Consider the following 23,751-nt stretch of genomic DNA (forward strand, 5'->3'; position numbering starts at 1 on the left):
GGGAACTTGTAGGGCCAATCCAGATTCAAGGGGAAGGCACTACTCAGGCTGAGAATACTGCAAGGCTGGTTCATTGAGGGGATCACCTTTGGGAAGCAGCCGACACAATTTCTTAATTTGGAAAGGTGAGTTTTAGACTCAAGAGCCCATTCTTTGTGGAGGAGTTTAGTGATTTTCCAAGGTCTCATAGCTGGTAAGTAATAAGGGAGCCAGACAAATTGCTGAATACTCCATCACTGTAAGTAATAATGTAGAAGCTTAAAAATAATAGATGAGATGATAAATGCATAGGTAAAAATAAATGATGATACAACGTCAAGAATAGATTCCTTGAAGAGATCAGAATAATTAAAGATATGATGAAAGGAAATAATTGTTCTTCCAGTTATGCAATTAATGTCTTACCATTTACCAAACAAATTAACAAAAGAGACCTATACTTAGGTATAAGTAGGTTAAAAAAGTTAGAGTCCGAATATACTCTGTTCACTTAAAAGATAAATCAAAATACATAACTCCAAAGTGAATGAAATGTTATTTTTTGCAAATGAGCAAGTGGGGAGAACTGAAACCACAAAAATGTAGAATGAAGTATAAATAACTTTGTGATATAATTTTAAAAGAGAACAGGTATCGTAAACCTTTTAAGTATGCATAATGTAAAATATATTTTCAAAATAAATATCTGAAATCAGATTAAACAGATAAAATCTGCAGGGAATGAAAAATTGGAACGTTTTCTAATTTTCTCATTTTATACAGCAGAATTGAAACTCTCTATTTTTAATATTGTTTTATGGGAAAATACAGGTTCAATTTCCCACGTAAGTGCATCTACTAAGGAAATTAAAAACTTGATGCAATTTGGCAAATTTCTAGAGACAATTAAGGGCCAGGATCTTGTACAGATAGCAAAAGAAAAACACAAAAAACTAAAAGGAAAGAGTATGAAATTATTGAAGGTTTATAGAAAAATCAAAAGGAACCAAAAAAGCAAAATTAAAATTATCAAAGACAAAACATATTATCTATGGAAGTGTAAGTGCAAATGATTCAAACCCCTCTCCAGTATAAAAATTATTTGAATAATATAAATGATCACTAATACAACTGCTTTCAAAATGGGCCCAATCCCTAAATCTACTGTAGCTAAAACAATGCTAATGTAAAACAAAAGTATGTGATATAAAAATATGAGTAAAATATAAATAAAAACAAAGCCTGTGTGGTACTGCTAATATCAAAACAAGATACATATAGAGAGATGTTTGTTAGGACCAAAAATAGCCTTTCTTTTTCTTCACAAGGGATACATTTCACAATGAAAAGTGTTATAATCAGAAATGATAGAAAATATTCAACATAATTCTATCTAGGAGTTTGGATTTTAAGTGACACAAAAGCCATTCTATAGAAAAATGCCTTATGCAAATTCAAAAACTGAAGAAAAATATGATAGTGATGGTTCACAGTGAGTTTTTCTGCTAACCATTTAGGGTTTTGGATGTATTGTCTATAAAAATAGAGCTTAGCATTATAATTTGTTATATCAATTTATTCCTTTCTTGCAGAGCAACAGAACTTGCTGGAACGACTGTGGGTCTTGCATTTATGTCTACAATGTGTTCTCCTTATCATTCTGTTGGCGTTGTTCAGGTCCGTATGATGACAAACTGTTGGTTCTATGATTTACATTTACCAAATGCTTTTTAAAAAATCTATAGAGAAGATCATGATAGTTTTTCTCCTTTAGTCTGTCGACATGGTAAATAACATTGATTAAATTTCAAATGTTGAACTAATTTTGCATTCCAGTGTAAACTCGACATAGTGATAATGCATTATCTTTTTAATATATTGTTTAGCATGAAGTTTTTAGCTACAAACCCTCAATAAACTAGGTACTGAAGGAACATATCTCACAATAATAGCTATTTATGATAAACTGACAGCCAATATCATACTTAATGGGCAAAAGTTAGAAGCATTCCTTTTGAAAACCAGCACAAGACAAGGATGCCCTTTCTCACCACTCCTATTCAACATAGTATTGGAAGTTCTGGCTAGGGCAATCAGACAAGAGAAAGAAATAAAGGGTATTCAAATAGAAAGAGAGGAAGTCAAATTGTGTCTGTTTGCAGATGATGTGATTGTATAATTAGAAAACCCCATCGTATCAGCCAAAAATATCCTTAAGCTGATAAGCAACTCCAGCAGTCTCAGGATACAAAATCAATGTGCAAAAATCAAAAGCATTCGTATACACCGATAACAGAGAACCAAATCATGAGTGAACTCCCATTCACAATTACTACAAACAGAATAAATACCTAGGAATACAATTTACAAGGGATATGAAGGACCTCTTCAAGGAGAACTACAAACCACTGCTCAAGGAAGTAAGAAAGGACACTAACAAACGGAAAAATATTCCACGCTCATGGATAGGAAGAATCAATATCATGAAAATGGCCATACTGCCCAAAATAATTTATAGATTCAGTGCTATACCCATCATACAATTGACTTTCTTCACAGAATTGGAAAAAACTATTTTAAATTTCATATGGAACCAAAAAAGAGCCTGCATAGAAAAGACAGTCCTAAGAAAAAAGAACAAAGCTGGAGGCATCACACTACCTGACTTCAAACTATACTACAAGGCCAGAGTAACCAAAACAGCATGGTACTGGTACCAAAACAGATATATAGACCAATGGAACAGAACAGAGGCCTCAGAAATAATACTACACATCTACAACCATCTGATCTTTGACAAACCTGACAAAAACAAGCCATGGGGAAAGGATTCTCTATTTAATAAATGGTGTTGGGAAAAGTGTACAGATTTTTTAAGACTATTCCTCTAACTCTTTCTTCCCATCTATTGTGCTATTGTTATTATATGTTTAACTTTATATCACCATAAATACATAATACATTGTTATTAATTTTGTTTTAGATATCCATCTTTCATTGCAATTTAAAATTAAAATAGTTTTCATTTGTACAACAAACCCCCATGACACAGTTTACATAAGTAACAATCCTGCACTTGTACCTGTGAACTTAAAATAGAAGTTAAAAAAAAGTTTTATATTTACCATCACTTTATTGCATTTCCAGCACTTTTTACTTCTCTATAAAAATCCAAATTTCTATCTAGCATATATTTTTTCCTTTCAAGGGAATTTTTTAAAACATTCATTATAATACAGTAAATTCTTTCAGTTTTGTCTAAGAAAGGCGATCTTACTTTCATTTTGAATATATTTTCACAGACTTTTTGGATGTCCTGTAACCCCAACTTATTGGTGGATTCAAGGGAAGTTTTAGTTGTCTACCTGCCTTGTCCTTGTTAGTGTAAGAATAATGTTCTTTCCAGCTTTCTACATCCTAGATAGAAATGGAATTAACATATTTTTTAGTTACTATCTTTTGAGTCTGGGTTTGTGGTAGGCTTCATGGATGTACAGAAGTAGTAAAATACATATTTTCAAACTTGAAATAGCTTGCCATAAAATTGGAAGAGAAACTGGCCTACCTAAAGCAATAGTTCTAACATACAGTAGGTAGCTTAATGCTACTTTATGGAAGTAAAAACCATTCTAGGAATTCATAAGAGATGATTGTTGATGAATATTAACATAGTCAGGAAAAGTTGCATTAAGATGGACCTCAGCCTGTAATCCTAGCACTTTCGAAGGCCAAGGCAGGTGGATCACCTGAGGTCAGGAGTTCAAGACCAGCCTGGCCAACATGGTTAAACCCTACCTCTACTGAAAATACAAAAAAATTGGTTGGACGTAGTGGCTGGTGCCTGTAATTCCAGCTACTGAGGCAAGAGAATCACTTGAACCCAGGAGGCGGAGGTTGCAGTGAGCAGAGATTGCACCATTGCACTCCAGTCTGGGCAACAAGAGCGAGACCCAGTCTCCAAAAAAAAAAAAAAAAAAAAAAAGAAAGGACCTCAAAGGGTAGGTAGGATTTAGAGTGGTGCAAGACAGAATGGAGGTCATTCGAGGGCAAAAATCATTTAAGTTAGGAAAACCATTATTTAAAGAACGAAACCATAAATTGAAAGGAACTTCATATAGGCCTCTAAACACATTTTAGTTTTTCTGGGGCTTTTTGGCTTGCATTTTTCCCCATTTGGAGAGTTCCATATTTCTATATAGGAGGTTTTACCATGCTCATCTCAAAAGAATGAAAGAATATAGTGTGTGTAGGTATCAACTTCCCAACTTACACAGCTGTTCCTTGTTTGCCACTCTTGTACTGTTCCTCATCAAACTTTACATTTAGTTCTTTGAGATGAAGTAGATAAAAGAATCAGACTTCTGTAGGTGGATGTTACTGGCAGGTTCTTATCTCCTCAATAGGACATTTTAACTTGCAATGATTCTCCTGCATTGTTTTTTTGCTCCTGGATAATTTATAGCTGCAAGCTCTAATTTATCTGCAAGCTTGGAGTTGAGTCCAAGCACCTCAAACCAGAAGCAGTCTGGTGATCAAGTTGGCTATAGGCTGGATTTCATGCAATGGGCAAGTTTTTAATTGACTGATGTCTACTCTTGGCAATTATGGAATTGAGAAAGATACAAATAGAGCTAAAGTGCTAGGCTGATGAACAATTTTAGATCCCTGATGGCCAAATGCATCATAGACTTCTAAAAGGCAAGCCAAAGGTAAGGGAGATAGATCATTTAAAAAAAAGTTCTAATTTTTATTGTTGATGAAAATTTGCCGTCTTTCTTGGAAGGAAAACTGGAACAATTTCCTTCATTATAGGAACCTACTCAAAGGGCAAAGGGCAGACCATATATGCTGTGATGGGCATTCAGTTCCATTTAGTACTCTCTCTCTCTTGCTGTGTGTGTGTGTGTGTGTGTGTGTGTGTGTGTGTGAGAGAGAGAGAGAGAGAGAGAGAGAGAGAGAGATGGCAAGTAGAGTGAAGTATAATTTCATTCGAAAATCAGAGAATCTTTTTCTTCCTTCATACCTTTAGGACCACAGTGACAATCTTCTTAGAGTTGCAGGGACAATGGCACATGAAATGGGCCACAACTTTGGAATGTTTCATGACAACTATTCTTGCAAGTGTCCTTCTACAATATGTGTGATGGACAAAGCACTGAGGTGAGGCTCTCTGGGCTCTGGGGACATGCTATGTAGCCCTGGTTTTGATCTACTGTGGGCTGTACTTCTTTAGGTCATCTTCAACAACGTGTTTGAGTTTTTGAGTCATTAAATGTGCATTTGTGCCAAGCCACCTCATCTATAGGTAATATTTTTTAATAACTAAGACATAATTTAAACATATTGTCTCTTTGCTGATGGGGTAATTCATCATTTTATCCTCATCTTATCTATACAAGACCTGGCTTCAGAAAAATCATTAGCGTTTATCAGGTTTTCCATGAATTCAGAATAGATGGTGGTCAGAAAAGAGTTCTAGAATAAAACTCTAATTAAAGAAGAAACTACTCATAGGACAATGAAGACAGTCTATGAAAAGACATCACACGTTCCCTCCCTGAATTAGGCAAAATTTTTAGGCAATCTTATCTTTAAAAATCTCACAATCTTTTTTATATATTCATGTCCTCTTTTCTATACATACAGCTCACTCTATAAACTCTATTTCCTCTTTTCTATTTTCATTTCCTCCCTCAGCCCACTCAAGCTAGGGTTATTCTCCAAAGCCCCTGCACAAAACAGCATATGGCTGCATGCCAGTTACAGAGCTTACGTTAACTCTCCCCTCCATTACAGCAGTTTTAAACCTCATCTTTATCTGTAGGATGAAGAGATCCTATCAATAGGAATTCCTCTAAAGGAAAGTGAATTCTGAGACATGTAAATAAATATTTTGGTACCCTTAGGTCTTTACATCTCCCAAATGATCTAAGATTATCTGGAGAAGTCAGAGACATATTTGTTTTATTAAAAGTGGTCTGGATGCTACACTTAGAAATATGACTATATTTTCTCATGAAGTTGGAGGTGGGTTAATTCAGGCATGCAAATGAGCTCATGATCTGGCAGTTGGTCAGTGGATTGGATTTTGTCTTTTGGGGCAGGGTGTGGGTGTAATTGTGCCTAATGTCAGATACTGCTTCCCACATGTTAAGCATGACTATATTCCAGTTTTTCTTTCCTTATCTTCACAGCTTCTATATACCCACAGACTTCAGTTCCTGCAGCCGTGTCAGCTATGACAAGTTTTTTGAAGATAAATTATCAAATTGCCTTTTTAATGCTCCATTGCCTACAGATATCATATCCACTCCAATTTGTGGGAACCAGTTGGTTGAAATGGGAGAGGACTGTGATTGTGGGACATCTGAGGTACGGCCAATCACTTTCTAAAAGGATCTCGTTGTTTTTCAATTGCTAAGAAGATCAACTATAAAATAATGTGTGGCGCACTATAACATTGTAGGTTTTTTGGGTAATTTTGGGTATGTCCATTTGTAGGTATTTTCCAGGAAAATCTTTCTGACAAGGAACCCTGCACTGCTGAACAGATCTTGCTAATTTCTCCCCCAGGGTTCCATCCTCATTCTTTTTTTTTTAAGGACTATTTACTAACTTGGGCCTTGTGTCCTCGTCCCTCCCTTTCTAAATGAAATACTTGAAGCTCCCTTCGTGTCTATGATTTACCCAGTATTACTTTAGACAGAGCACTATGAGTGCTCAGAGTACAAATAGCTTGCTGGTTCAAGGTCACTGGGCTGGCAAATGGAGGAGCCAAGAACTGGATTCAAATGTATCTGTTTCCAGCTCTGATATGCAAGACCTCCCAGCACAGGGATCTGGTGCATCCCTTACTGCTTTGGGACTCGGGAGTTATTACCATCAGAAGTTCTGTCCTGACCCTATTCACAGGGCATCTAGGATTTTGAATGGGACCTCTTCTTCCATGTTATTAATGCTTAATATAAGTAATGCATCAAGCCTTCAGAATTTGGCTTTCAGTAACTTTGAAATATGATTATATATTTGATTATGTATTTATTTGCTCTATGAGAAAAGGTAGTCTGTCCTGGTTGATGATTTTATTTGAACCAAGGGCTAGAGTTTTAACCCTAAACTATTGTAACCCTAAAATTCTCAATCTTCTATGGGAATGTAGACAGCTGCAGGGGAACATTTTTGAGGTAGGAGTTTCTCCAATACCTTTTGCAGGCAGGATTCTGACACAAAGCAGAGAGACTAAGACAAAGTATTTGCTTCAAGCACAGTTGAATTAACTATTAAAGTTAGATAAAGAGCTATATCTTTAGCTTTTCAGTAGATATCCTAGCAATTGGATTTACTGCTAGATATGTACATAACTGATGAGTTGAAGGATTATATTCTATAATTAGACAAATCTTATTTTAAGAACTGTGTTTTTTTCCTTCATATTTTACCAACAAGAGTAGATCTTTCCTTATTATTGGAGACTGAGGAAACTAGTTAATAGAAAAATGATGTAAGTGGAATTCAGATAAACAACAAACCATCAGTTGCTCCAAAATTTCAGGTTTTCTAATTTTTTTATCTTTATTTCTTGAAAAAGTCATATTTAGACTCCATGAAAGTAACATATGCCTGATGAATACAGTATGTTACAAATTGTGCTGAACTGGGACCAAAAAGTAACGTTGCATTTACATTCGTTTCTCCTATTTCTTAGGAATGTACCAATATTTGCTGTGATGCTAAGACATGTAAAATCAAAGCAAGTTTTCAATGTGCATTAGGAGAATGTTGTGAAAAATGCCAAGTAAGATTATTTTATTCTATTTTAATAATTATGATTACATTTTTGTACGTTAACATCTCAGTGATTATGTTAACTGAAATAAGAAATGCAATACTTTTATTTATATAAAATGATATATTTACTATTTATGAAGCACTTACTCAGTGTTCTACATACACGGCCTATTGAATCTTCCAATGATCCTTCGCAGTAGATATTATTTCGTATTGTTTTTGAGAAAAAAATGCAGAGTAGAAAATGAACAAAATAATATGGCCACTATTTGTTACAGGCTGGATAAACCTGAGAACATTATGCTAAGTGAAATAAGCCAGCATAGAAAGACAAACACTGCATACTGATCTCACTCGTATATGGAATCCAAAAATGTTGAATACACACAAACAGAGTAGAATGGTGTTTACCAAGGGCAAGGAGGCTCGGAAAATGGGAAGATGATGGTCAAAAGGGACAAGTTACAGTTATGTAGCATGAGTAAGGTTAAAGATCTAATATACAACATGACTATAGGTACAGGTACAATGTGACCGTATTGTATATTAATAATTTGCTAAGAGAGTAGATTTTAAGTGTTCTCACCACACACACACCCACACCTATGTGAGAGACCAATACATCAATTTGTTTGACTGTAGTAATCATTTCTTTCTAAAATTTTATTTTTAATTTTTGTGGGCACATAGGTGTACAAATGTAGTAAGCATTTCACTATACATATGTATATTAAATCATGTGCACCTTAAATACAGACAACAAAAAAATGTAAAAACAAACATGGCCACTGTTGAGTCGGATAACCCCAAGTGTGATCATCTCCAAAGCCAAAGCTGGTTACTCCTACCCACTGCTGTTTCTCATGCTCCATGGCTTTCTCATGTCGAATCTCACAAAACTGATTGTATCTCCCTTTAACAATGTGTGTGGTGGAAGAGGTTTTATTCTGAGTAGTGTGGGAGTATCCCTATCTTCAATCTTTGAAGCCACTTCAGGGTGATATTCTTCTAAATATGCCATTTCACGTTCTCTGTGGTGCTTTTCTGAATTGTCCTTCAAGTTTAGTATTTAACTTTCTATTGTTGCATGTCGTTCTATATTGTGAGGGTTTGTTTCCATACTTAGATTGACTCCTAAGGCCAGAAGATGGATTCACTTTCACCTAGCACAGAATTTCATACATTTTAAATGATCTGTAACTGCAGCATGAATGTGCATATATGGTATACCAGGTTATAGAGAATGTTTGTTGTAATTTTGTTTTTATGTCAGAGAGAGAGAGGAAAGAAAGAAGTTCAAAAGGAAGTAAACTTGAGAACTTAAGCAGTACTCAAAGAGTGTTTAGTAAATGCTATTTGTTAGAGATTATGGTAGATAAAAATTATCCAGTTTCTTACTATTTACAGCAATGATATACATATATGAAACATATGAAAATATAACATGTGATTCAATGGCCATGTAGATAGCATAATGATATATTAAGCTTTTAATGTACAGTCTCACTTGATTTTCACAATGGCCTTGTAAAGTAGATGTTGGATGGGGACAGGGATTTTCAGAGAGATTAAATCCATTTTCTAAAGTTCAGCACTCAGACATGTGCAAAGCTGAGATTCAAATTCCTGTCATCCAAATCTGAATTCAAGGCTCTTCCCAAGCACATGAAGAAAGCAGGAGCAGCAATTTGCATTGGAGATGTCAGAGGAGACTTGGTGGGAAAACGGGCTTTCAACTGGACTTAAAAAAAAGATTTTAGACAGAAGAGATTTAGACATAAAAGAATTTCCAAATGAGGGAACAGAAACAGCAAAGACATGAGAGAAGATACAAGCATGGTTTGTCTGATATCTGGTAAGAAAGGGTCTGACTGGAGCCTTGGGTTGAATTTGTAGGATCTCACATGCTTGCATTGATATTTGGATTTGATCCCGTCACTGGTATTAAGATATTCAGTTATTTGACGCATTGAAAACATACCTGCTCCTGTTGGTAAGGAAAAAAACAAACAAACATGCTTTCTCAGTTTTGCAGAAATGGCAGAATTTGTTTCACTAAAGTTTCTCTGAGCAAATAAGAGTAAGATTCGCAGTAATTGATTACAACTGAGTTAATATATCAAGTGAATGTTTGCTTATTTTTCCCTCATGATAAGTCATTCTATGGAAGCAGCGAGTTGAAAGGAAATAGCTGAACCTACAATAAAAGGGATTAAGGATTAGGAAACTCGAGGCCTGGGAAAGTCTGAGTCTGCTGATCTGGTGCTTGTAAGCTTATCTCCTTGAATACCGAAGATCCACTTCACCAGTAAATCTCTGAAGTTGCAGATTTAAATCTCCTTGGAGTTCCTGACAGAGATGCATTCAACAAAAGGAGAAATAACTCCCTTCTTTTTAATCTAAGTTGTTGCCTGTTTTTTTTTTTTTTTTGTCCTGTACTTTTCTACATTATGTTTCTTTGGTGTTTTTGATACAAATTCAGAAATATTGCTTAAAAACTTAGGGCATTAACCAATATTAATAGAAGTGATATAACAGATCATGGCTTTAATTTATAATGATGATGTAAGCTTCAGTGAAATGACACCTCCAACTACTATGCCCAAAAAGTCCAAATGAAAATATTTGTGTTAATTTGAGGTATTAGGGTAAAGCAGGTAGGGAAAACAAAAAGCCTTCCATTTTTGTTTTTCTGCAGTTGAAAAAGGCTGGGATGGTGTGCAGACCAGCAAAAGATGAGTGCGACCTGCCTGAAATGTGTGACGGTAAATCTGGTAATTGTCCTGATGATAGATTCCAAGTCAATGGCTTCCCTTGCCATCATGGGAAGGGCCACTGTTTGATGGGGACATGCCCCACACTGCAGGAGCAGTGCACAGAGCTGTGGGGACCAGGTAGGAGGATAAATCCTTTCCCCTGTGCATGTGTGAAGGAAAATCATTTCAGATGACAGTGTTCAACCATGGCCAAAGGACCATTCTGTCCTATCCTTCTTAGAAACTTTGAACTCAAAATCATGGAAAGGTTTTAAGATTTGAGGTTGGTTTTAGGGTTGCTAGATTTACCAAATAAAAATAAGGATGGCCCAGTTAAATTTTAACTTCAAATTAACAACAAAGCTTTTTGTCTTACCATCAGTATATCCCATGCAATATTTGAGGTGTGCTCATACTAAAATTATTTGTGTATCTGAAATTCAAATTAAACTGGGTGTCTTTTTTTTTTAATCTGGCAGCCCTACTAAGATCATAAACCCTTGGAAATCTGTGTGTGTGCGGGTGTGTGTGTGTGTGCAGGGGTGGCAGAAGTACTATGGGATGGGACAGAAATAAGAAAAGATGGAAAAAAGAGAAGAAATGCAGAAAGGCAATAAAGAAAAGTGAAAGTTCTTAAATGGTCACTTTGTCCATAATGCCAAAATTTTAGAGACCATATTCTCTAATTGCACCATGAAAACTTGAAAAATAAAAGTTTAAAGAGATCTCTGAAAATTTAAACAGCAATTTATATAGTATTAAATAACTTTGGCCAGGCGCGGTGGCTCACGCCTGTAATCCCAGCACTTTGGGAGGTTGAGGCGGGCGGATCATGAGGTCAGGAGATCAAGACCATCCTGGCTAACACAGTGAAACCCCGTCTCTACTAAAAACACAAAAAATTAGCCAGGCGTGGTGGTAGGCGCCTGTAGTCCCAGCTACTCGGGAGGCTGAGGCAGGAGAAGGGCGTGAACCCAGGAGGCGGAGCTTGCCATGAGCGGAGATCACACCACTGCACTCTAGCCTGGGTGACAAAGCCAGATTCTGTCTCCAAAAAAAATTAAAAAAAAATAAAAAAACTTTATTAGAAAGTCAATTTTAGATCATAAGGGATCTAGCTTATATTTGTGAAATCTAAAAAAGTTGAACACATAGAAGCAGAAAATAGAATGCTGGTTTCCAGGGTGTGACAGAGAGGAGGTGGGGAGATGTTGGTCAGAGGATACAAAATTTAAGTTGAAAAAAAAAAAAGGCAAGTTTTTAAAAACCAGTTATTTGGACTTTCTGGATATAATGTGTATGATGTACATGTATTTAATTGCCATACCCCCTTCCTAATACAGTTTCAGATTCCTACTTAAGTGACTGAAACAATATTTATTAAAATAGAGAAATCTACATATTCCTAAAATTATTTGAAAGGGGTCACTGCATGCCAGAGACTTTTCATAATTCCTGAAAATAGAGCTAAAACAAGATTGAGAAAATCAACAAAAAGTCCTGACTTACAATGCACTGTGAAAACAAGAAACCTGGGAAACAAATAGACAAGACCCTAGAAAAACCTCCCTGTAAACTTCTCTGTCTTTGGCTACAGGAGCAAAGCTCAATGCCCTTAGTATGTCAGCAAGCTCACTGTTATCCTGGAACCAGGCCTCAGCAATCTTGCCTCCACTTCGTGGATGTGTAAGGTTAAAGGTGGAAACAAAATTGATTGTTGGTTAAGAGGCTCATGTTTCCTTGGCTAACTTCAGTATACGGCAAAAACCAGGAGAAAGAAAATCTTTAGCACAGAGGTGAAGTTCTGAGCATCGCCTTAATTATCTTGTAGTAAATATTAACTGCAAACAATATTAACTGTTACCCTCCTCCCTCCTTTGTCTGACTTTATGATTAGTCTCCTTGGCAAATCTGTAAACTTCCTGGAACAGGGACGTTTTCTACATTGTTCACAGTTGTATTCCCAGTGCCTGCCAGCACAGTGCCTGGCCTTAGTAAAAAGCTCAAAATTGTCTATTGAATTAACATTGAACATATTTATCTGATCACGAAATGGAGTAGACCTCTTAAGTCACACATTTAAATAACAGCCATTATAAAAGGCCAGAGAAAACAATTTTCCTAAATAAAATTCCAAATTTTATAATTCACAGAGGATCACATATTTATTTTAAATTAATCTGGGAAGTTTGAAAAGTCTTGCAACTTTGTAAGTAATTTAAAAATCATTCTTTTTGGCATCAAATCATTCCCACAAATCAATTGTAATTCCAAGTATTGAAAATGTGGCTAAGACATAAGCAGGCAATTCGTCATGGAGAAGAAATACAAACGTCCTATAAAATTAAAATCATTTTAACTCGTTAGCAATATACAAAACCTGAATGAAAACAAGTTAATCTTCTACATTTGCTAATTGGCAAAAGTTTGCTACAGATGTTAATGTTCAGTGTCACTGAAAACATAACCAAACAACTCCCTTCGTACACTGCTGGTAAATATACAAGTTAGCATCATCTTTACGGAGAGAAAAATGCATACACAAAATCTAAAAATAATTGTTTTTTACTCCTTCTCCTAGCAATTGTACTCAAATAATTATGAGGATTTTTCAGCCAGCATTTTTTAATGATAGTGGATAATTGAAAAACATCTCAAAATCCAAAATATATGGATTAGTTAAATAAAGTGCATTAATTCAATACAATTTTTGCAGCTGTGATGCTTTAGAAAATTTAATGCCTGGGGAAAGGACAGCTATATTGTTAATTGGCAAGAAGTCATAAAACAGCATGATGCCAGATATATGAGTGATACATTCTGCAATATTAGCAGCAATAACTCTGAAGTCTCAGATTAGGAATATAATGCTTTTCCCTGATTATTCATGACTAATGATTCTTCCCTGTAGATATTGTATTATAATAAAACATGAATACATTTTACTAAGATACAAATAATAAAAAGTAACAAAACTTATTTTATCTTGCACATTGAAACATGAAATTCGTTTAAAAGTATTTCTTAAAAACAGTGCAGTATCTTCATAGGTGTTTATTTTAACTTAGCTTGCTGTTTGTCAAAGGCTAGACTCAAAATTTCCAAACATTTATGACAGAATTACTTGTTCTTGAAGAGAGGGTACCTCAGCACAGAGAAGGAACATAGGTCTTTCTCTGTGACTTGATAGGATTCTGTTTCCTTATTAATAAATTGAGAATGGCAATAAGAATGGCTAGTATTTGTCAACCATGTACTGCTGACCAGACACTGTTCTCAGTGGCTCACCTATATTAAGTAATTTAATCTTCAAAACAGCTCTTTGAGGTAGGTACTGTCATATATAGTGTGTATATACACACTTTTATGTATGTGTAAATATAATATTAAATATATATTCACATAAATATAAATTATATATCCTATTTTACAGATGAGAAAACTGAGGGGTTAAGACACTTGCACATGTTCACACAGTTACTCAGTCTTGCTTAAAGCCTGAGCTCTTAACAATGTGTTTTGTCTGATGGAGATTTGAGGAAGATCACCTGAGACATGAAATATGTGATGCCTATTTTTGTACCTGGCACATAGTAGGAGTTTGTTACAGAGTAACAGATTATTTAAAAGATTATTTGTAATTCCAGCCAGCTCATTTGATACCAAATTACTACAGCCTATGTTTCTAGGAGTGGTCAATGGAATTATGCTAAAATAGTATTTTTCTTGCTTGTTTTATATTTTATAAATCCCTTTCCAGCACTGAATTTTTAAAATCTTTTATTTTCAAATATCTCTTGAATCTCAAAAATCTATTTTCTTTTCCCTGCTGACTGATTCGGGTCCCAGGAACTGAGGTGGCAGATAAGTCATGTTACAACAGGAATGAAGGTGGGTCAAAGTATGGGTACTGTCGCAGAGTGGATGACACACTCATTCCCTGCAAAGCAAAGTAAGTGGCCTTGTCTGAACCTTCCTGCTTCACAGACTAGAGCAATGGTACACTTCCAGCTACACATTCTGATTTATTCCAGTTAAATGGAAAGTGCATTTGGTCATCAATCATTTGACAAACATTTATTGAGTAACTACTATGTGCCATGATGTGGGCTAGGTACCGAGTCTAAAACGACAAATAAGAAATGGCTTCTTTCTTCAAGTATCTCATGGTGGGTGCTTCAGATGACACAAAGCACAGTCATTGTTGGGTAGAATGAATGGTTGTGATGGAACATGCAACAAAGAATGGGTCTGGTTAGAAATTTGTCCAGGGATTTCCCAGTATAAATCAGATGCTTTCTCAATCTCATGTTTTTCCTTGTAAGATTCAGAGTAGAAATATTTATCTACCCAGAGGAATAACAGATGCAGTGCTCAAACAGTTTCATTTAAACTTTCAGTAGAATTACATAAAGAAAAAATACAATAAGAAAATATTGACAATTCATCTGAAGAGTTTGTTAGTTTTAGTACTGATATCTGGGAAAACACTATAGAACACCACACCAGAAGAACTTGGGATTTTTCCTATGGTTTATTTTTAATTCTGCAATTTTAAGATGACTTTTAAAATTCAATTATAGATTAAACTCTTTGTACCTGCTCTAAATTTTACACATACCAAATAATTTATAACAAGAGGTTGCACAAGATCAACATTTCCCAAAGTTTGTCTATTGGACATGAATTTCGCTGAATGACAGATATTACCAAACTATACTTTGGTTATAGGGTTATCTCTTGGGAGAATCTGTGCCTAAAGAACAATCATTTTCTGTGGTCTTGTGGTCTCTTCTTTATAGGAAATCAGGGCAGATTCAAAAGAGGAAATTATGTAAAAGGCAGTATGTGAGGGCCAGAGGAAGGGCAACTATAGGCGGTGAATGGGAAGAGAGTAGGTCTCACCATCTTTCCTCTGCAGTCTGTGCACACAACATTGTCCCATGTAACTCTTTACATGAGCGTTAGTTTCTGCAACTAGTGGCTCAAGCAGCTCCTTCACCCCGCAAACTACCCTCCTAGTCACTTCTCAGTAGTCATTGGCTATAGTGAAGAGTTAGCCTGAAATTCCCTGTGCCCTAAAGCCATCCTTTATGGCTTTACCTAAATGATTCAAGAAAAACACACTCTCAAAGTTTTGAGAGAATATATACCTTTCTCCACTCCTCAAACATATTTTCTACAGCCAAAAGATATCAAAAAATCTGATGCCATCAGTTTCCAGATACTTTTTTCACAGCCCTCTTCTGAATTCTGCATAAAGCAATTGACTTCCATTTTATTGTCTTTTAGTCCCGTTGGCAGTAAATGAATGGCTTGATTGAGTGTTGAGCAGTTTAATCTGCACCTTCAGGGAGACGGTTCTTTTAGTAACTCCACTTGATGCCTTGCAGTGTCAAGGGAGGCTCAGCTTTGTTCTGACAGCATTATAGTGGAGACTTGGGCTTTCTTTTGGTGGAATTATTCTGCAGCCAGTTGTACAAATAAATGAGTAACCTATCTGAAACAAGATAGAAATTGATGTCTCAGATGCCTCCATGATGTTAGGAATCCATGTTTTATCCTCTAGCTCCATCATCCACATGACCTTCATTTCCATGTGTTTCTCTAGGCCTATGATAGCTTCTCCAGCTATCATACTCCAATCAGCAAAAAATAAGAAAATGTTGAGAAATAGAAGATAATTCCTCATTTAAGGCCACCTTCTAGAATTTGTGCTTAAGATTCTGTTTTCTTCTCATGGGCCAGCACTTAGGCAACTGGCAAAAATTAGGTGTACAGGGATCTGGGTAATGCTGTTTATTTGAGCAATAATATATTGTGCTAACGTTCAGGCATCCTATTACTGAGAAATAAGGGAAAATGAGTGTAAAGTACAACTAAGAGTCTCGGCTACAGGGAAAAATACCATCAGTTAAATATCCATAGTCCTAGAGCATTTATATAAAACTGCAATTTGAATCCTACAATAAATTTTGGCTTTTTCCTCAGTGATACCATGTGTGGGAAGTTGTTCTGTCAAGGTGGGTCGGATAATTTGCCCTGGAAAGGACGGATAGTGACTTTCCTGACATGTAAAACATTTGATCCTGAAGACACAAGTCAAGAAATAGGCATGGTGGCCAATGGAACTAAGTGTGGCGATAACAAGGTAAGTTGAAATTGTGGCTTTCACTCAAAATAGTGTTTTTTACTTTGATATGCTTTATTGTTTTGCCCCTCGGTTATTCACTACGTGCCTTGTTTCCTGATTTGGGGGTTCACCATGCCTTAATAGAACACATAGAGTTTGAATTTGGAACACAGAAATGAAAATGGCGCAGAATCTAGTAAATAGCAGGAATAAGCACTGACATTAACATTCTCAAACACTGTGGTGAAATTTGGAAATAATAGACTCTCATAGTCATGATTTCAAGAAGAGTATCACATCGTCATGCAGATAATACACGGTAGCATCCGTTTGACTTTCATAGACGAAGTCTGAAAACTCACTGAAAGTGCCAGTGTATGTGATACTGGGCTTCATTTAACAGATTTGTATATCATTAATAATATAATGAACTTAAATACAAGTACTGTTTAGCTAGGGCCAATCAATTCACGAACTTTGACCATGAGGTTTGTCTCTCATAAGAGATTAGAATTACCCTCTTTATATACTCACTAAGATATCCACATGACCAAAGAGTTCCCCTGATTTTTCACTGTGGTAAAGCCAATCCTCAAAATATTGTCTTATTTACTTAAACTGATTTGGCTATTTAAATATAAATTTATCCAATGATGAGTCCAAAATTATCTTAGTGGTTCAGTGTGGGTATTGCTCATACGTGGTCTCTGAACCCCTGGAGCTGAAAATAAAAATTTAGCAATGTTTATAAATCTGCTGATTTGACATTAAAATATTAGGTGTTGCCTATAAGAAGTACCCACAGTATTTAAACTTATTCCTTTCCCCCATTTTTCCTGAAATATATGCCAGCATCAAGGGCAAGGAATTTTATATAAAATATAATATTTAATTGCGTTTTCCAGGTTTTACTAATTTCCTTGTATTTTCTAGTGCTGAAGCCTTTAAAGACATTGAGACATTATCACATGACCTGGCATGGGTGTTGCGGTGCTTGGGCCTTAAGGGAGGAAGGTACTGGGACTAGGGCAGAATTGAGATGTTCCTGGGTCCACTGGCATTAAGATCATCTCATTATTGCTTATCCCTTAACTTCTTGCATAGTCATTGCTTCTGGGATATAGAGTTGTTTGGATTTTTAAAAATACATAAATGCTTAGATAGACTTTATCAACCTTTTTGGGTTGGTTTAACTAAGAGGATAATGTAAGCAACAGAGCCCATCTCTATTTCCCTTCTTCTACATCAGCCTCCTGGCAGAGCCACCTTAAACAACATCTGCTAGCCTCTTCACACAGACCTCAACTTTCTCATCTACGTTCAGAGAAGATGAAGCTTCATGTTTTCTACATCACTTTCAGGTTTGCATTAATGCAGAATGTGTGGATATTGAGACAGCCTACAAATCAACCAATTGCTCATCTAAGTGCAAAGGACATGCTGTAAGTTCTGAAAATATGTTTCCCTAAGCTCTCTGAATCTTATGACGTTCTAGGTCACTTATAAGAAAGCTAAAGGAATGTTTTCAGCATTAAATGATGATAATTACTAAAGTTTATCCAAGCTTTCAGTAGCATGGTTCAAGTAGAAATTTCTTCTGGGAATCATTCATGAAATGCCTCTCATTCATTCATACTTTTTGTAGATAGATGGAAGCCTGGAGCTTGGGGTTATTCCTTTTTCTGCATGAACTTTATTATGGATGATTAGGGACTTGAGTTTCTGGTCAGCCTAGCGGGGACAGTAACAGGATCATTGCTCCCCTAGGTGTGTGACCATGAGCTCCAGTGTCAATGTGAGGAAGGATGGAGCCCTCCCAACTGCGATGACTCCTCAGTGGTCTTCTGTAGGTAACATTACACATCTAAGCTGAGAAAATTGCTCTCCTCTTCCAAGCCTTTATTTTGTATTATATGAGATTTCATTGCCTCTTTTCTCTCTTCTTGAAATTTCTGTTCTGTAGATATTGAATCCACAATATTTATCCCCCAAATCTCAACACCTTTTAATTATATTTTCCATGTCTTCGTTTTCACTGCACATGCAAAAAAATTTCCTCAACCTTTATATTTGTAATGTTATTTTAATTTCACAAATTTTCTTACTTTAGGACTTCCATTTTCATAGCAGCCTCAACTTAATGGAAAAATGTAATATCCTCATAAAACTCTCTAAGAATATGACCGATTATTTTTGTACGTTCAGTTCTATTCTTTGAATTGTCTGTTTCTTTTGAGTTGGTTTGTTCTGTTCTGTCACCACGTCACTTGTATTCTGTTGTACTACTGTTCTTCAGGATATGTGATCCTTAGTTCAATGTGGAATTGGTAGAGCTGGATTAGTTCACATGGGATTTCTCTGCATTTGTGTGTTCTGTTGTACCTACTGATATTTCTCTTGATGGGGGAATCTGGCTGGGAGCTCTATGGGCAGGTAGGCAGGTCTGCCTATAGGTCTTCAGGGTGGGAAGGAGCCAGAGTGGGGACCCACCTCCAGTCGTTACGATGAGGAACATTTTACCCTGAGGAGGGAGCTCATCACCACATTTTTTCCTGAGAGACCTGCTTTTCCTCATCAGCATCTCATTGACGCTTCCCTCTCTGTCTGATATAATGTAGGTATCTAGAGGAAGCCTCTGTCCTCCTGTTTATGTTTCTGAATCCTCTGTTTTCAGAAACTGAGAAAAATTCTTAGGATTTTGATCTCAGGTGATGAGCCAATCTTGTTCTATATACACAGGAGATGAAGTAGACCTCAGTGAGATATCTGCCCCAAATTCAGATTGTTAGACTTTTCAAGAGAGAACATTTATTTCTGATGTTTAGTCTATATTCTGTTTCCATCCACATAAATCCCTTAATTTCCTATCTTTCTGAAGATTTTTAAAATTATTTTTTGTAGTGCCCTAAGATTTTATTATATACACATGTATTTGTCATGCATTTTGAAAGGGGCATGAACATAATCAACTATTTTAATTAGAAAACTCTTTAATGGTTTCAATGCTCACTAAAAATCCTTTTAAACTATGACTTTCTTGACTGCTTTATTTTGATATATCTATTGATTTGCTAAGTCACCTCTATGAGTAATTTCTTCCTGTTGTAACAATGCATCCACATAAAACTTTGTAAGTTGTACTTATGAGAAGGTATTTCTGTTGCCAGATATTTTTAATATTTCAATTAATATTCTATATCATAGCATGCATAGCAGGTTTGATTGAATTTGATTTTTTTAAATCATAATTTTGCATTCATAACTCTATTAAAGTAGATGCTTATATTTAATGTCAAAAAAAAACCAAAAAACAAGGCCAGACTGATTTCTGTTGATGTTAAATAACACCCTTTTAAAAGTCATTAGGTTTGTTTTTGCTTAAATGCTTCTAGAATTAATTACTTAATTACTACTTAATCAAAATGAATCACTATTTTATTCCTGGGTGATGTTCTCTTTCCATTATGATGCTACCTAATGAGTTTCTTTAAACTGAGGATTTGCTTTTTTTCTTCGGTTTAAGAAACGTTTCTGTTGTTTTAGGTTTTAAAATTTATTTTCTTTCAGTTTTCTGGTTTCTGATTCAGAAATGTAAATTATTTATACAAAATATCTCCACTGTGTGATCTCCATATTATATTCCATATTGGATCATTTTTCTTGTTAATTCTGGGGAAGTTTTTCAAGATTATTCTCTGTATCATAATATAAATTTTTTAGCAATGTTAATTCTCTTATTACCTATAATGACATTTATTTAAAAGTATTCAGTGGCATTTTTATGTCTCTTTGAAAGATTTTTTTATCCCAGTTGGTTTTCTCTGTTTCATATCTAAGTTTTTTTACAATCTATATTTTAATTGCATTGAGAGTACCCTAAATTTGATTCTTTATACTCCTTTTCTGAAAGTATACATTTTATGTATACTTCTACTTCTATGTGTTATTTTATACCTAATCTCTTGATTCGACTGATGCTTTTTCTTTAGTTATCATCCAATAAGGTTGAACTAATTCTGATAAGCACTGTTAAAAGTATTTCTCAAAATTTTAAACTTGGAGGACTAGCGATACAAATTTACAGTATATTACATGAAATTTGTATTTTAGCAGGATAAGGAGGTAGCTGGAGAAGTTCAAAATACATACAGTGGAAGCTTTTCTCAACTTACTGTGTTTGTTGAAACCACTGCATCAGAATTCAACTTTATCCCCCAAGCCTTGTTTTTTTTTAGGGCATTGTGTTAGTGGGTTCGGTGCCCTTTCAATGCTATTTCTTATCTAACCGTCGAGGAAAGCCTCAGACAGACTGAGGAACATTTCCTAGTTCAGAAGCGTCCTTGCAACAAGAGGACAGACCCTAGAGGATGACAATTTTTACCATAGCTATGGTCCTAAATCTAAACTTGAATGGGAAAACATTACATTTTTATTTTCATTAAATTCTAAAGTTTAGAATTTTCTACAATTATGGGAATGTATGGCTTATAAACCATAATAGTATTAGCAATCTTCCATGACTTTGTCACCAATAGAAATTACAAAGACTTTAATATCTCACTGCAGTTGTTGAATGTATCTCCAAATACCCCATGAGTATCATTTGTTTGAAATTTTGGTAGTTACTGATCCACTGTTAGAACTTATTATTTCAGAGGTTAATAAACACATATTTTACTATATCATAAATTGTTTTATAATATTTTGACAACTGTATCCCAACATCAATAGCTTCCTTTAAATCTTATGCCTTTTATGAATGAATTTAGAAACACTCAGAAAAGGGGTTTATAGGCTTTATCAGACTGCCAAAATGATTTGCAGTATGACAAAGGTTAAGAGAACTGCCCTACACAGCCATTGGCTTTCGAGATTATTGTTAACACCATCTTTTTGTGTGTAACATAATAGAGCAGACATGTAAATATAAAGGCAAACCTGATGATTACAAAATGAACACTCATGTAATATAATAAAGGCCAAGAAATAGACCCAGACATCTGCTTTCCTGCCTCTTTTCAGTCTGATCTCCCCTTTTTCTGTAAGGGTTGACCATTAATCTGTCTTTTGTCATAATCATTTTGTTACTTTTCTTTGTAGTTTTGCTTCCTAAATACACATCTTTAAACAACAACTTTTGGTTATATAATTCCATGTATATAAAGTTTTTAAACACAGGAAACACAGCTTCCCTCACTATCAACACTGTCACCAGAGAGGTACATTTGTTACATCCATAAACATACCCGGACACATCATTATCAGTTTGTATGTATGAAATTTTTCTATGCTCATTTTCTTCTTTTTCTCTACCTTATGCTTTCAAGATCATGCATTCTAGTGATTGGATTAAGGTCCACTAGTTCTCTTTCAAGTTTCTAAGAATTCTATCAAATACTTCCTTATTTATTAAAATGTTTTCCCCTTTACTCTATTAGTACTGTCAAATAAATCAATCGGTTTGTGAACATTTATCTAACTTTGCGACCTTTGAATAAAGCTAACTTAGAGATAATATCTCTTTTATATACTGAAGGATGTTTACTCTTATTTTATATTCTTGGGTGATATTAGACTGATTTTTTCATATTGAAAAAATTGCTGAATTTTGTTATCAAGGTTATGCTGGTCATATAAAGTGCATTGGAGAGTGTTCAATATATTCTCTGGAAGAATTTGTATTTTTTGCATTTATTTTATATTCATGGGTGATATTGGACTGTGATTTTTTCACACATGTGTTCTGTAGTATCCTCCAGATATTTTATCAAGTTTATTAATTGTCTGATATATAAATTAATCCTAACATTGTTTATTTGTTCTACCAATTACTGTGCTAGGAGTGTTAAAATACCCCCACTATAATTGTGAATTTGAGTACTACTTCTGGCTCTATCAATACTTTTATACTTTGAGAACATATTATTATATACATACAAGTTTAGAGTATTGCTTCTTCCAAATTAATGAACAGTGTATCATTATGAAATGGTTCTGTGTCTATCTAGTGCACTTCTTACCTTTGAGAATCTACAGTTCCTGGAGACCGTATAGCTGTAACATATTTCTTTTGGTCTGTATTTGCACTGAAATCATATTTTTCCATATTTTTATCTTTATCTTTTCTGAATCACATTTTAAATCTTTTTTCTTTTATTCAAGAAAGCATGCACATATATTTTTTAGTAGTACTCACATCTTTGGTTTTTGTTTATTTAACTGAGGAACATTGTCCGTTTAAATTAAATGTAATTACCGATATACTTTGGTATAAATCCACGATTATATAGTTTCTATTTGTCTTTCCTGTTTATATTCCCTTTTCTCTCCTTTCTTACTTTCTTATAGACTTATTGGTTCTATTATTTTATTAACTTGGATGTTATGCATTTCTTTTGTATTTTAATGATTACCCGCCCTAAAACTTCCCACTTCCTTTGCTTTTTTAAAAAAATAAACTTTCTTTTGCAGAGCAGTTTTGGGTTCACAGCAAAATTGAAGAGAGAGCACAGACAATTGGCATATACCCAGCAACTCCCACTCCTGAACGGCTTCCCTCGCCATCAACATCCCCCATTCTTGTGGAGTATTTGTTGACGGTAACAAATACTCCATAAACCTACATTGACACATCATTATCACCCCAAGTCCACAGTTTACATTAGGGTTTGCTATTGGTTCATTTGCCTTTCATTTCTTTCTGCATTTTTGAACTTCTATCTAGGATTATTTTCTGTCTCTCTGGGTCCTTGCCCACTCACTAATCTCTACAAAGTAATTTTATCTAACATTTAAGTACTTTTATACTTTTAGGAAGCTTTTCTTTACTTGTTTGCAAAAAATTTAAAGATTATTTTTAATGGGCAGGTTGATCTCAATTTCCTAGTGCACCATTACCAGAAACAAGAAGAGGCTGCACTTACTCTTCAGTGATTTCTATCTTCACCTGCAAACCTTTCGTTATTATACTTCCATCTGTCCTATGCCCCAACTTTAGCTCCAGACCATGTCTTTTTAAGTTTGGTGTATTTGTGAAGTACTGCCAAATTCCCATGTATTTCTCTGCTAATATGTCATTCTTCTGAAACTAGTTAC

The 23,751-nt window shown here is 35.1% G+C and overlaps 1 protein-coding gene across 2 annotated transcripts in view; it reads left to right on the top strand.

Annotated features, from left to right (window-relative positions):
- ADAM28 (ADAM metallopeptidase domain 28) overlaps positions 1-23,751 on the top strand; it is a 65,208-nt gene that overhangs the window by 31,352 nt on the left and 10,105 nt on the right. For both annotated transcript variants that reach the window (XM_024251131.3, XM_024251132.3), the window contains exons 10-18: positions 1,572-1,656; positions 5,009-5,139; positions 6,174-6,351; positions 7,685-7,774; positions 10,466-10,661; positions 14,373-14,475; positions 16,515-16,674; positions 18,018-18,098; positions 18,424-18,502. In XM_024251131.3, the coding sequence (XP_024106899.3) occupies positions 1,572-1,656; positions 5,009-5,139; positions 6,174-6,351; positions 7,685-7,774; positions 10,466-10,661; positions 14,373-14,475; positions 16,515-16,674; positions 18,018-18,098; positions 18,424-18,502 (1,103 nt within the window). The remainder of the gene's footprint in view (positions 1-1,571; positions 1,657-5,008; positions 5,140-6,173; positions 6,352-7,684; positions 7,775-10,465; positions 10,662-14,372; positions 14,476-16,514; positions 16,675-18,017; positions 18,099-18,423; positions 18,503-23,751) is intronic.

This window comes from Pongo abelii, chromosome 7 (genome assembly GCF_028885655.2).
Source record: "Pongo abelii isolate AG06213 chromosome 7, NHGRI_mPonAbe1-v2.0_pri, whole genome shotgun sequence".
Taxonomy (NCBI): Eukaryota; Metazoa; Chordata; class Mammalia; order Primates; family Hominidae; genus Pongo; species Pongo abelii.